Source organism: Sus scrofa, chromosome 13, assembly GCF_054392235.1.
Source record: "Sus scrofa isolate SSC_HxYL_T2T_F1_AM1 chromosome 13, Sscrofa_HxYL_maternal_Yorkshire_Landrace_v2.0, whole genome shotgun sequence".
Taxonomy (NCBI): Eukaryota; Metazoa; Chordata; class Mammalia; order Artiodactyla; family Suidae; genus Sus; species Sus scrofa.
In genome coordinates, this window is record NC_139395.1 from 216,815,618 (window position 1) to 216,830,855 (window position 15,238).

Here is a 15,238-nt window from a genome sequence, read left to right on the forward strand (position 1 = left end):
CATGTCAGTTTCATGGTGGTTCTGGTACCCTCACTATTTCATTCCAGGTCTAAGAAGAACACCTTCCATGACCCAAGGTTCTTTTTCCCAGACAGAGAACCAATGTGAGATTCTTCAAACTAAGTGGCAGATCCTCTAAATGTTTTTCCATCTTCAAGGCTAGAGGGAGAGAGGGCAGGGGTGACCCAGAGGAGAGGGCGAGAAAGGCTTGGGAGCAGGGCAAGGCTTATTTTTGACTTAGTCCTTGTGAGCTGTGTGAAATTCACAGCCTGAAATTAGCACATGTTCAAGACATGAAATTAGGCAGAAGTTTGGGGTCAGAAATTAAAGAAACAGCAATGTGCAGAACCTTGTAACATTGCCTTTTCTTGTGGGGGGATTGTCTGTGGAGATAAAGGCTCACTGACTGTGCTGCAGAAGATCGCTTGTATTTAATACTTTCAGGATTTGAGGAATAGTAGAAGGGGCAGGCAGGGACCCAATTAAATGTAGGCAAGATCAATGGTTAATGTTGCAGGTCAACTTTACGTAGGTGTCTATGGCCCTAGTGATAATGGAGAAGTATCTGCAAGCTTCCCTTGTCACTTTACTTTTTATTTATGCTTTTGTTGTGCTCACAGCATGTGGAAGTTCCCGGGCCAGGGACTGAACTTGCACCACAGCAACAACTGACTGGGGATGCTGCAGTGATAACGCCAGATCCTCAACATATTACACCATGAGGGAACTCCCCTTTGTCACTTTATTTATTTTTATGGCATATGGAAGTTCCCGGACCAGGGATTAAATCTGAGCTGGAGCTGCAACCTGCACCACCGCTATGGCAATGATGGATCCTTAACCCACTGTGCTGGGCTGGAATGGAACCTGCATCTCCACGGAGACAAGCCAGATCATTAACCCACTGTGTCACAGTGGGAACGCCCCTCTTTGTCACTTTAGTTGTGAAATCTATCACCAAGAACACGTACCTTTTCAAAGGAAAAAAGTCTGCCTTGACTGTTTATTTCATATTCAGATGGTCTTTAATATTTAAACATTATCACAGGAAATTGCATTTCTCCGTTTGCAGGAGGATTGATTGTAATTATTTTTCTTTTCTCTTCAAAACACTTTGTGTATCCTGTTTATTTGGCTTAAGAACTTAGAGCAGTATACTGCTGATATATACAAAACCTAAATCATGGCAAGCTACTTACACCTCAAGTACTCCCTTTTTAATAGTTCTGTCTGAAATTTCTGAACTACACCTAACAGGTCTGACAACGATAAGCCATTATTTACACTCTTTAGATTATCCAGCCTATGGACTCTCTGTGCATAAAACTTCTGCTGACTGCGTAAACCTTCTAAAACTCAGGTTAATGTTCCTGTGAGTCTCAATGTCCAATGCAGTGCTATAGATAAAATCCATTCTGATTCTTTAGCTCCATACATTGTGTAACACTTTCAGCACAGAACTGGACCCCAGGAGAGATGAATTTTGAGTAACACATAACTGTAACACTACACGATGGTCTGTGTTATGTAGACCTTGGCTATCACAAGAATGAAAGAGACAAATCAGATAATCACAAAGGGATGTGATTTTTGCAAGATGTTGTGGTTTTCCATTCAAAACCCAAACTGAATAAATTTCAGGTTACTCACTCATGGATTCTGTCAACTTGGCCATCGCTGAAATTTCCTCTTTGTGCTTTTCCTGGAAGCAAGAAGAAAAGACAACCATGTGTAAAGCCTGTCTTCAGTATGAATGAACACGAGGGTCTGTTACAGCTCTCTCTCTCTCCCTTCTTCTCCCCATGTTAGAATTTGGTCACCCATGATGAAATGAATATTAAAATCTCACATTATAGCTATATGATCTGTCAGCCACTGAAAAGAGATTTTTAAGGCACTAAAAAAAAATCTGCCAGGGCTCTTGGAAACAAGCGTCTGTCACATTGATCTTGGATGTGTGTGTAATTGGTGATGCACGACTAGTTGTCAAAACCTTTCTGACACTGGAGTTTTGACACCCGTATGCCAATCTTTTGCTCTCAATTTTCTCCTGTTCAAGTTTTTTGGTATTTTTGGAGCTGGAATTTTTGTAGTCATTTGACTTCTATTTTTTTTTTTTTTCCTGAAAGCCAAATAGATTTTATACATTTTTCTTTGTCTTAACTTTTTTGATTCCTTTTTGGAAAGTCATCACTTTTGATGGCTTTATGGCCTTAACTCTTTTGGGCTGAAAATGTTTTGTTCCAACTAGGATATAGGTTATAACCCACTGAGTTTGAGAGCCAGAAAGATAACATACATCAACTGAGTCTGTCCTAATTAGGAAAGTACTTTGGAACTATTAAAAATAATGGTCATCTCTTCTGAAAACTCTCTTCAATTTCTTGGACTCCTAACAGATATAGTAACTGAAATATTGGCTGCTATTATTTTTCTCTTTTTCTGCCTTATTCTTTTTTCTAATTATGAAGCTAATACATGCTAGTTACTGAAAAATTCAGACAATATTGAAAAATTATAAATCAGAATATATGCTTCTCTCATGATCCTTCCCTCCTCCAAGGAAACCACTGTTATAATTGGGTGAACACCTTTCTATTCCCATTTCTACACCATATTCAGATGCGGAAATATAATCCCCTTTTCACAAATATAACTATCTATACTATGCAAACTATACTGCAAGCCACTTTTCACTTAATGCCATATCATGCATCTTTTTATGTCAATAAGGGTAGAATACATTATCATTTTTTAGTGACTGCATTCATCATGAGTTAGGCCATAATTTCCTTAACCAGATTTCATTTAATTTGTTTAAATTTTTTTTTACTAGTTTATAAAACACTGTGATGAGCATCCTGAACTCACATATTTGTACCCTTGTCCTATCAACGCTGAGGATAAATATTGCGGTTAGGTATGATTTGGTTAAAAAGTATGACTATGAAGAATTTTGACATGTATTGCCCAATTATCCTCCATGAAGCTTGGTTCTGACAGTGCATAAAAACCTTCCTTTCCATGCATTCTTGCTAACTTGTCAAGGGTGTTAACTTTATCCCCGACCCTCCCAATCTGTGCCGAACTCATAGGCAAAAAATACTATCTTGTGTTTTTATACTGTCATTTTTCCTTCTCCGACTTCTGTTTACGAATGTCCATAACTACAGCATGCCTTCCCATGGGATAGGTACGTCATCGACTCTTAGTCGTGTGGCAATGCTCCAGCTCCTGTGCCATCAACATTCTAGCTCTTAGAAACCGAAGGTGAGGTTGATTTCTCCCCATGGCCACAGTTTAGTGCTGAGCCCGTCGCAGCTGCCAGGCTAGCAGTTGAGTCGACGTGTCATTGGCTTGAGTGTTGAAGTACGTTAACCACATCATTATTCATCCTTCTACAGCCAGGACTCCCAAACGAAAAGGTAGTGCTGCTTATTGACACTGCTTTGAATGTCAATAAGCAACGCTGCACATCACAAGTACACTTGATACTCGCAAGCCCTGCATTAACAGCAATAAAACCAGGGCACTGCCTCTTACTTAAACTAGTAATTGCCCTTGAGAAGGGAAGGAGCTAAGAAACCGTCATCTATGACACTACTGAGGTGGCATTAATCTGTGATATTTAGCCTGCCATGTGGTTTATATGGAGATGTAAAGAAATAGCACAGCTTTTGGAGAGGCTAAGAGCGTTGGGTAGCAGAGACAGAGAGGAACTTGCCAGAGCAACACAGGTTCCCAGGAGTGTGCACAGAGGCCGCTTCAAAGACCAGTCTAGCATAGTGGTGGATGGCCATTCAGGGATAGATGAAACTCCATGGTGAGAACTCAGTGAAATTCGTCCTTGGCCTGTTCTGTTTCTGCTGCTCTGTCCTTGACTCTGCACTTCCCCTCCGCCTAGTTTTGCTGCTGGTTTGGCCCCTCTATTTACAGCTCCTCTCCTTGCATCCTGGTCTATGACTTGCCTTCCTTTTGTTCTCTGTGTTCCATTAGGTTTTACCTTGGGTTGACCTCTTCAGCTTGGCCCTTTCCTGACGACCTCAGTGGTGAGACTCCCTAACAGGCACCCAGATTCCTCATGAAGCCCTGTCAAGCCTGTCTGTCTTCTTGGCTGTGTGTCACTGCATTACTTCTTATGACCCAGGACGCTGCCACCTTTTGTAAACCAGTCTTGCTGGGGAGTGGTCCTTGCATCTATTTTTATCCAGATGTATTGGATTTCCTCCTCTTGGAGAAATCAAATAACGCCTGTATAAGCATTTTTCTCTTCCCCGTAATTAAACAGAAACTTCTGACACCGACAGGGGGAGGGGCCCTTAAAAGTCCTAAATTTAGCTCTCTCAGTTTGACTCATCTAAATCATAACTTATGGTGGAAATCATGACATATGTTTCTGTGTAAGTAGTTTAGTCATTCTATGAGATGTCTTTAAACTCCTTATGTCCTTCCCTCATTATCAGAAAGTAGAGGTTTGCAATCACACGGCATGTATACTCGATAAGGGATTTACATTTCATTCAAGCAAAATCTCTTTTTTCTAGAGCCAAGAGCTTCCTCCAAAGTAAATTTACTGGCTATCAGATTTACAATACTGAGAAGAGATTTAGAATTATAGCATATTAAACCTGGAAGAGATTCTTTTAGAGGCTGTCAAGTCCAACCCCACAGTGATGCAGTTGATGAAACTGAAGTCCCTGCCAAGAAAGGCATTTGCATCAAGCTGGTCTCTCCTCCTTGTCAACAACCTCTTCTTCCCCAGAACCTCAAAGTCTGCTGTACACGGGGATGAGAGCCCTTACGCAGCAATCCAGGGGCTGTGTTGGGCTTCCTCAGGTCTGCATGCTCTGTTTTCTTCCAGCTGTCTCATCCACAGCAATATCTCTAATATCCACAAATGGCTACAGCTTCCAGATTTCTCCATCCGGCCCTGACCTCTCCATCCAACTGCTATCTACGGGATGGTCCCACCCCAATGCTCAGTGCATGTTTCAAAGCAACGTGAAAGCAACTTTCTATTCCCACGCACTTTCCACTAGCCAAACCCAAGCCCTCACACCTGGGCTGCTTGTTCTATTCTCTGCCTTTGGTTTATGGGATCACTACTCACATGATACCTAAGCCAGAAATCTGAGAACACTCCACCTCCTTTTTCTTCCTCACCTCTGATATTTCACTGAGCTCAAATTTGACCTCCCTTCACTGTGGGAGTTTTTTTTTTTTTTTTTTTTTTTTTGGCCTTTTTGCCATTTCTTGGGCCGCTCCTGAGGCATATGGAGATTCCCAGGCTAGGGGTCTAATCAGAGCTATAGCCGCCGGCCTATGCCTGAGCCACAGCAACTTGGGATCTGAGCCACGTCTGCAACCTACACCACAGCTCATGGCAACGCCAGATCTTTAACCCACTGAGCAAGGCCAGGGATCGAACCCACAACCTCATGGTTTCTAGTCGGATTCATTAACCACTGAGCCACGACGGGAACTCCCAACTGCTGCCTCTTAAAGGGACTATGGATGTTGCTTCCCTCTACCTCTAGCCTCACCAGACATACTGTTTATCTTAAAACAATTCTGGGGGATCTGTCTAAAATGCAGACTTGACACAGGCACCCCTGCTTGAAATATATCAGTCCTTCTCTAGCAAGTAAGCATGCAGTCCTTGTCCTTTAACCAGGACTGGCAGTCAGAATGGTTCTGTCCTCTCCACTCACACCCTAGAGATAGGCAGCTTCCTGCCTTGGCAATCAGTGTTCCCCCTGCCCAGATATGCAATTTTCATTTCCTTCTTGTGCTCCCAAATTTATCCCTAAAATTCTACTGGAGACAACTCAATCTCTGCTATTTTTCCCCTGTGCTTCCTGCCCATATTTCCTTTATTTCTAAGCATGCTTATGCTCAAACATGTTCGTGTATCACTACATAATTTATTATGGGTGTAAGGGATTCTTAGACCTTTGGAAAAGTCAAGTCCCACCTCCCAGTAGCCTCATTTGGAGGTTCCCATTGGCACAATCATCAGAGGGGAGAGGAAGCGCATGGCAGACCAGAAGTCTCTGACACTAAAAGCCCTAGGATCCTGAACAAGGCATTTTAAATTTTTGGCCAGTTTCCTTCAGACACCGATTGTTGTTTGCAGAGGTCCCCTTAGTAGTAGCTATGCTGTCTACTGGACAGACACATCCAAATGCTCAGTGCATGTTTCACAGCAATGTGAAAGCTTCTTTCTATTCCCACACATTCTCCACTAGCCATTCAGCTATGTGATTAGGCTACACATGCATAGTTTGGACAGCGTGTGAGTATTGGTGATATTTTAAGATGAAAAACATAGTCCTTAAGAAATATAAAGTCTAAGAAATGTCTTTCCTCTAGAGCCAAAGGCTTTGATATTTGACATAATCAACTGGTTTATTCATTCTAAAATTAAAAAGAAAACCAGGACTATTACTGTTCTGGAGAAAAGAGCTTACTTTGGTCTGAAAAGTTATTGCTCTTATTTACTGTGCCTATGCTGCTTGGATGTTACTATTTTGAGACCAAATGTGGTGAATGAGAAATGTAGACATGGGGCGTTTGGAAAGGAATCTGGGTCCAATATGAAAGGTTTTGGTTTTGGTTTTGGCACTACTTCCTCCCTGCTTGTTATTAACCTCTGGAAAATTCAGTTTGCTTATCTGTAAAGTGGGGGTACGTGTTGTCTATCTGCATTTCTTCATGCACAGCCTCATTGTGAAGAACAAATGGGAAAATGTGTGTTAATACATTCGAGTGTTATATCCATGTGTGTATATGTGTGTTTGATCATTTTCCCTTTGGCTACCATGAGGGCCAAGAGTTATAGCCTGTTCTTGCTGTTTGAGGAAAAATCCTGACCTCTGGCTCTGGTATCAAAAACAGCAGAGCAATTTTTCTTGGACCTATAAGATCCAAGGCTGCCTGAAAGTCAATGGCTGGTGACCTCGTACACCATTCCTCGTACACCATTCCCCCATTGATAAAACCTTCCACCAGAATAAATGTTTCCAGAACTTTGGCACACTTCTTGGAAGAGGTGGGTTCTTTTGCTCTAAGAGGAACTCTACTTAACAATTGTGTTGTCATACATTTAATGGAATAACAGAAACTTTCAGAATTTGGGGGAGTCACGGTGATATGTTTGAGCAAAACATACATCGATGAAAAAAATCCTGAATGTCTTGTTAGGATCATACCCATCTCCTTGGGTGGAATATTAACCCTCAGGGCCAGTGGGTATTTAATTTTCTTATTGTCTGACTGTGCCCTTTCTACCATATCTGGGAATACAAATAAAAGCTCAGCAGTATGTTTGGTGTGTGTGTGTGTGTGTGTGTGTGTGTGTGTGTGTGTGTGTGTGATTTATACTCACACTTCTGTTTCAGTTAAGAAGAATATGGCTTACTGCTGGAACCATGCCAGATATATACTTCTCTCTGACTGTCTGAAATGACAGAGGAGTTTTTAATGAGGGCAATTATAACAGAGCTTGACTATAGCTCAAAGCTACAACTAAGACTGTGTGTGTGTGTGTGTGTGTGTGTGTGTGTGTGGTTGATTCATGAATGTCAAGTTTTAGAGAGGGTGGAGGAGGTGATTTTCTGCTTCATGGGGCTCCCTGGCACACAGAGGGCAGGAGTTGGTGGAGCTGAGTGAGGTCTGCATGTTCAGCAGTGAGGCTGCCTTACTTTCTGGAACCCAAAAGTAGGCTTTAAAGGATGAGGGGGAAACTCATCATAGTTTATATATTTCAAAGCAGTCATATTTGCATTTTGGATATTTTTATATCTCTAAAAATGTGTGCTTATATTCATCAGAAAACTGTGATTTTTTAAAAAGTTACAACCACTTAAGGGAACATTTATAAAAAGTGGGAAAGGATAATGTTATTTTATGAACTTGTATCCTCATTGGACCTCACTTCCAGGTTAAAACAGGGGCTACACATCTCACACCTTGTTCTTAGAGTTCTCTACAAATGTGCCAGCTGTGGCCTCCATATGGAGTTTCCCTTTTCCACTTTACTGACATAATGCCACAGCAGGTCACCAGAGGACTGATTTAAAAGGAAAATGCAACGTCCTCAGGTAGCCAATCAAATAATTATTCTTATCATGTGATACCACATATTTCTTTGAGTTGTTACTGAAAAATAGCTAGAGGATTTAAGGACCACTAATTAGCCTTTTGCTAATGATAAACTCATGGAAATAAGTAGTCAGCATGAAGCTATGGTTTAGGACAATAAAATAGCAATCCTTCACATTTATTTCATGTTTATTACACACTGGCACTATGTTAAGGGCATTGCTAGACTATCTCATTTAATTTCCATAATGACTTATGAAATAAATGCTATTTCCCCCCCCACATACACACAAACACACATTGGAAATGGAGAAATTGAGGCACAGAGAGGTTCAGAAAGCTTCCCCAGAGCTGGTAAGATGTAGAGTTTTCAAACACAGAAGTCCACGGATATTCTGGAGGAGCATCCCATCCAGAAGCAGAAGAATACACATTCTGTTCAAGTGCACTTGGATTCTCCAGGATAGATCACATGCTGGGCCACAAAGCAAGCCTAAGTAAATTTAAGAAAATTGAAATCATATCAAGCATATTCTGTGAGCACAACACTACGAAATTAGAAATCAGTTACAAGAAAAAAATGCAAAACCCACAAACATGTGGAAGCTAAACAGTATGTTACTAAACAACCAATGGATCACTGAAGAAATCAAAGAGGAAATAAAAAGATACCAAGAGACAAGTGCAAACAAAAACACGATGATCAAAAAACCTATGGGCTACAGTAAAAGCAGTTCTAAGAGGGAATTTTATAGTGATACAAGCTTATTGCAGGAAATAAGAAAAATCTCAAGTGAACAACCTAACCTTACACCTAAAGCAACTAGAGAAAGAAGAACAAACAAAACCCAAAGTTATTACAAGGAAAGAAATCATAAAGATCAGAGCAGAAATAAATGAAATAGAGACCAAAAATACAGAAGAAAAGACCAATAAAACTAAAAGATTGTTCTTTGAAAAGGTACACAAAATTGATAAGCCATTAGCCAGATTCATCAAGAAAAAAAGGGAGAGCGCCCAAATCAATACAATTGGAAATGAAAAAGGAAAAGTTACAACTGACACAACAGAAATTCGAAGGGCCATAAGAGACTGCTAAAAGCCACTATATGTCAATAAAACGGACAACTTAGAAGAAATGGACGAATGCTTAGAAAGGTACAATCTCCCAAGACTGAACAAGGAAGAAATGGAAAAGATGAGCAGATCAATTACATGTACTGAAATTGAATCTGTGATTAAACGCAGAAGTTCTAGCTCATGGAACCAGAGCAGGCTCACAGAGAAAGAGCTTCATTGCGTCAAGAAGTATGAGAAAGGGATGGGGGAGGGGATAGAATGAGTGAGGAAGAATATTCTAGGTGTGGAAACAGTAGAAGTTGGTAACCTATATGCCAGAGGCATTGCATAGCAAGTGGACTGGAGCCAAGTGTGGGAAGAGTAGCAGCCTGGAATATTAGGGTGTAAACTGTGGAGGACCACGGGGGCCAGGCTGAGTCACTCAGGAGGAGTCTGGGTCTGGAGTTGGGGTGATGTTTGAAGCTGAGAGAAGAGTCAAGGTGCCAAGGACTGAACCTATGTAAGCATCTTGGGGAAACCCAGAGAGCTCTTTCTTAGAAGCTGAAGGACAGGGGGTTTGAAGAATTAAGAACTTGTCCATTAAAATGTGGTACAATTTTATATAGGATGGTTAATTAATTAATGTATTTATTTATTTTAATTAAAATATAGTTGATTTACAATGTTCTTTCAATTTCTACTGTACACTAAAGTGACCAGGTCATACATATATACACATTCCTTTTTTTAAATGTATCTTCCATCATGTTCTAACCTGAGATTGGACATAGTTCCTTGTGCTGTACAGTAGGATCCCATTGCTTATCCATTCTAAATGTAATAGTTTGCACCTACCAACCCCAAACTCCCCATGGATCCTACTCCCTCCCCTCTCCCTCTTGGCAACCACAGGTCTGCTTTCCATGTCAGTGATCTGTTTCTGTTTAGTTAGTTTGTATCCTTAATTTACTCAGTGAAAGGCTCCTGTGGTGATCTAAAGATAAGATTTGGGGTAAAAGAATTAGCAGGAAGTGTTTGAAGGAGGAGGTTAAATTATTATTGGGCAGACCACACAGGGTGCTTTTAGTAATGTGGCCTCCTTTGCACAAGGCTGGGAGCCCCTAGACATACTTTTTAAGGTCCCTTGACATACTTTTTAAGGTCCCTTGTGTGCCATTTACCTTAGGGGGTTCCCTAGGACTCCATCACTCTGACCATGTTGTCCAGACCAGGGAGGGTCCTACTGTACTGAAATAGTAGGATGTTTTGCAAAAATAAATTACATGAATTCATTGTTGTGCTTATACTAACATCACCTCATTCACCTGTGCCCTAGGTTGTGATCTTAGGTGCGATGAAAGAATTTGGAGCATCACCCAGGATTCTTTTTCTAAGCACGTTGAGCACATGAACTTCTCCTGACCAGAGGGCACTGATTATGGGGCTAAGAATTAGAAAAGTGTTGGACCATATGGCTGTGGAATTTCTCCAAATCTTTGCATGTGTCTTTCCTGGCTCAAAACCCTGTGGGCTACACTCTGGATTTCTTGCACCAACATCCCAGAAATGCTTCCGGAATGCCCAGTGTGGCTGGTTTCTTGGAATATTGATGAGTGACTCATTCCCCCTTTCCTAGAGCTCCCGGAAATATCACAAAATATAGGACAAGCATTATCACCCACGTCACATCAAGAAGTTTCCTTTAAAGAGAATGCTGAGCTGTTCTGTGGAGAGGCACAGAGGAAGTCTGCTTGGGAGAAACCCACAGAGCCTGTTCTCACTGCCATTGAGCTGGACAGGCACTGCTGTCCCAGGACACACCCAGTACTAGGTTTGACTCAACTTCCTAGGGCTCAGCTGCAAACTGCAGAATCTTGGAAGCAGCTTGGAATTTCCTTTCAGCCTAATTTCCCTCCATCTACTGCCTTCCTTCTGGGCCAGCATCTATCTGAGGCTCTTGTCCCTTCCAGAGCAATGTTTCAGGAATCCTAAACCTTACTGAGGCTGATGCTCCTTCCACTCACCTGCATCGCACCAGCTTTGCTAAACCTTTTCTATTCACAAGAAGAAAGGGAGAAGATTCATATTATTTCCCTTTTTTTCCCTTTTGTCCGTGATAAATATTCTGAGTGCAGTGAGTCCTCTACTAGGTGCTCTGTCCTCCCAACTCTGCCCTGTCCGGTGCCAAGTCAGGACACTTCCCTTGGAGACCTGGCTTCCACCTACAGGCATTTCCCATCACTATTCACTTCTAAACTATGTTCCGCCTGAAGGAGCCCCCTTTGGCACATGGCTCATGGCATTGCTCCATGCTTCTTCACATGTGCAGTTAACTCCTACTTGTCCTGGAGGGTCAGTTCAGGTTTGACCTCTTTTTTGACATTGTCCTTGGCTACCCCTTTTCTAGTGACCTGTGCATACTTCTGTCATTGGACTTGTCCTTCTCAAAGCCATGACTTCCAGAAGCAACAGTGATGACAAATCCAGGAACCACTGGGAAACAAAAAGGAATTCATCCTTTTGTTTCCAAAGAAGAGAAAGCAAAATCCCCAGACAAAATTGAAGAAGGACCAGAACAAATAACGTTGAGCTGTCATGAGTTTCCTGAGGGGGGTACTGGTTTATTATTCGTCCAATATGGTCCAGAAGGATTTCTGCTCCAGGAAGTGGTGCAATAGAATGACCTGTAAGAGCCTTTCTAAAATTGTTTCAGAGATGTGGTCATAGTCCAAGGGAAAATAATCCTCAATTTCTTTGGCTTTTGTTTGTATGGAGTTTTTCTTATATTTGATCAGAGAAGGGGATAATGGTGGAGGTGAACTGGGAGTAATGATAGGAACAGACTGGCAAAACAACTAGTAACTGGTTATTTGGCCATACAAGGGATGTTTACGAGAATTCACCTGACCCAGCAGGTTGGACCCTCACTTAAGGAGTTGTTCAAATCCAAGAGTGAGATTGATATGGTTCCTAGAACACCTTTTGTTTATCTAATGATGAAATGTTGTATTAGGGAGCCCTGTGCAAAGGTACTGTGGCAGTATCTCCTCTTCCCATTTCCCAGAGACAACAAGTTTTCTCGATTTTCCAGGTTACTCAGAGAAAACAATTTCCCAGAGCTCAAGACTTCCCTCACTTTTAACTTATGCCTATAGTTTCCATTGGAAGGGGGGAGGTAGCTTTCTCTGTTAGGGTTATGCTGTGTTGCCATAGGCAATACACCATATTCTCCCGCAAGAACTGGCTGGGTTGTAGTGAAGAGTAAGCGATTCATGCTCAGTTTTGTGAGGTATGAAAATGAACAGCATTTGGGAGGGCCATGGTCAAGTTTTTTTGACAGGAAGTAAATCGAATGGTTAGGCTTAAGGCTAGGTTCCTCAATATTGCAAAGCCCACATGGAACTCTCCCAGTGAGATGGGGAACCCAGTGATGCACAATAAGAGTTCCTTCCCACGCCAAGTCACCCTCGGGTACTATTGGTGTTCAGGGAAGTAGTACGGATGCTTGTTTTCAAAACAGAATGCCATCCTGGCTGAGCTGGGTCACAGGGGAGCCAAACAGGCCACTGAGAGCCTCAGTTACTGGAATTACCAGAAGTCAGCCTGTTACTTCTGCATGGGTGAGAAAGGCTGTAGCAGGACAAGGAGATGTAATACTTCAATCTCATCTGTGTCAATACTAAGATCCTAAGTTGGAGGAATATTTAGAGAATGTTATTTTGCCAAGTTCGATTTCATAACCAAATGTGACATTTACTGGGCTGGAGAATGAGGAACATTTATTGATAGAACTCATATCATTTTCTTATGCTTCTTGCCGCATTTTTAGCTTGAACCTCTGTTTGGGCAGAAGAAGAAATGGCGAGATGGTGACCCTTCATTCGGTACCTCACAGCACAGATTTCTGAGAAGGAAGGAAAACAAGCAACACCATCCCATTCTCCTTTGTCTTTTGTTCTTTATCCTCCTTTTTTTTTCCTATTTATAATTAATTCCACACTTTCAGCTAGTGGGAAAAGGGCATAGATATACTTTTCTCTATTCCTCTCATTAGGTACAGCTAAAACCCCCTGAGCATTACGATCATACCACAGAGATACCGTGGGTGAGGTTCCAGACTATTGCAATAAAGTGAATATCATGATAAAGCAAGTCAAACTTTTTTTTTTGGTTTTCCAATGCAAACAAAAGTTATATTTACACTATCCTCTAGTCTATTAAGTGCACAATAACACTGTGTCTTAAAAAACAAGGTACATACCTTAATCAAAAATACTTTATTGCTAAAAAAAAGTGAGCCATCGTCTGAGCCCTTCAGTGTGTCATAATCTTTTTGCTGGTGGATGGTTTGAAATATTGTGAGAATTATCAAAAATATAACATGGAGATGTGAAGTGAGCAAATGCTATTGAAAAAAATGGTGCCAATGGACTTGCTTGATGCAGGGTTGTCACAAACCTTCAATATGTAAAAAATATAATATCTGCAAAGTGCAATAAAATGAGGCCCTATACACACAACACACACATACATACATACATATATAAAATGTGTGTGTGTGCGTGTATATATATATATATATATATATATATGTATATATATATATATGTATATATATATAAAACATAAAAAGTGGAGAGAAGATGGCAGAGCAAACCAGGGACCTTGGAACCCGAGGAACAACATGGTGGTGAGTTTCCTGTTTTTCGTTTCTGTTTTTTTTTTTTCCTTTCCTTTGGTTTCTTATGCCCCAGACTGGATACTAGATAAGCCAGCTACTTGGAAATGTCAATTAGGTATAGATAGAAATGCTCCAAGAAAAGTCTTCCCTGTTTAGCCAAAGGATTAGGAAAGAGGTAGTCTAAAAAGACAGAAAACTTTTAGACAATAACAGCTCCATTCCCGTTAAAACTAAGCATAAAAACTTGCAACTCCAACCTGAAAAGCAGAGGATGAGTGGGAAACCTAGACTCCCACCCTTGCCAGGCTGTAACAAGTTACCCCAAACCTCCTGACAAGGTAGCATCAGAGAATACAGAACAGGAAGCCCAGATCTTCCTTCATCCTTGATGAGGGGTAAAATCTAATCCCCACCCCAGAGACCACTGGGGGAGACTGGACTTCTCCCCAGACTCAGCAGTAATTAAGAAGCCCTCCCCACCCCCACTGGGTAGCATTAGAAGAATCCTAGTAGAGAGTCAGAACTTCCACTACTACTCATTGGTAACAAGGCCACTTCCTCCAGGTGTAGTGGAGACCACATGGGAAGCACCATCTATCCCTTTTGTCCGGGATGGTATTCCTGGAGATTCTTGGAGAGCTTGAACTCTCATTCCCACCCAGCAGTAACAAACATCCTCTCTCATCATTGTGTCGGTGGATACTGTCATCACTCTTGGAAGTAATTAAGTGGAACATTTCCCCCCACCGCCCCAGGCTCCTCACCCACCAGAGGAGAACTGCTGAAATATGAAATTTAAATAAGACCAGAGCCTTATAACTCTCAAACATCTAGGTTCCAATTAAAAAAATTACTTGTCACAGTAAGGAAGAGAGAGAACTCAAATGGAATGAGGAGAGATAAACACCAATATTGACATGACACAGATTTTTGAATTATCTGAGAATTTTAAAGCAGCTATCATAAAATTGCTTCAACCTGTAATTGCAAACATGATTGAAACAAATTTTTAAAAAGCCTCAGCAAAGAATGTAAGTCTCAGCAAAAAATTCCAGCAAGTGCAGAGGAGAACTAAATGGAAATACTAGAACTGAAAACTGTAATTACTTAAATAAAAAACTCAGTGAATAGGTTCAGAAGCAGAGTGGAGGGGACAGAGGAAAGGAGCAGTGTACTTGAAGACAGAATAAAATAAATTATTCAGTCATAACAATAGAGAGAACACAGATTGAAAAATGAATGAACAGAGACTTGGAAAGATCTAGAATTAATGTTATAAAGTACCAGGAGGAGGGAGAAGGAAGCTGGGACTGAAAGAGTATTCAAAGGAATAATGGCAGAAATCTTCCCAAATTAAAAAAAAAAACCTACAAATTCAATAAACTGAGTAAATCC

The 15,238-nt window shown here is 41.2% G+C and overlaps 1 protein-coding gene across 5 annotated transcripts in view; it reads right to left on the reverse strand.

The window, feature by feature from the left end:
• KCNJ6 (potassium inwardly rectifying channel subfamily J member 6) overlaps nt 1–15,238 on the reverse strand; it is a 281,724-nt gene that overhangs the window by 201,106 nt on the left and 65,380 nt on the right. For all 5 annotated transcript variants that reach the window (XM_084992143.1, XM_084992144.1, XM_021070975.2 and 2 more), the window contains exon 2: nt 1,651–1,702. In XM_084992143.1, coding sequence (XP_084848269.1) covers nt 1,651–1,675 — 25 coding nt within the window. In that variant the 5' untranslated portion in view covers nt 1,676–1,702. The remainder of the gene's footprint in view (nt 1–1,650; nt 1,703–15,238) is intronic.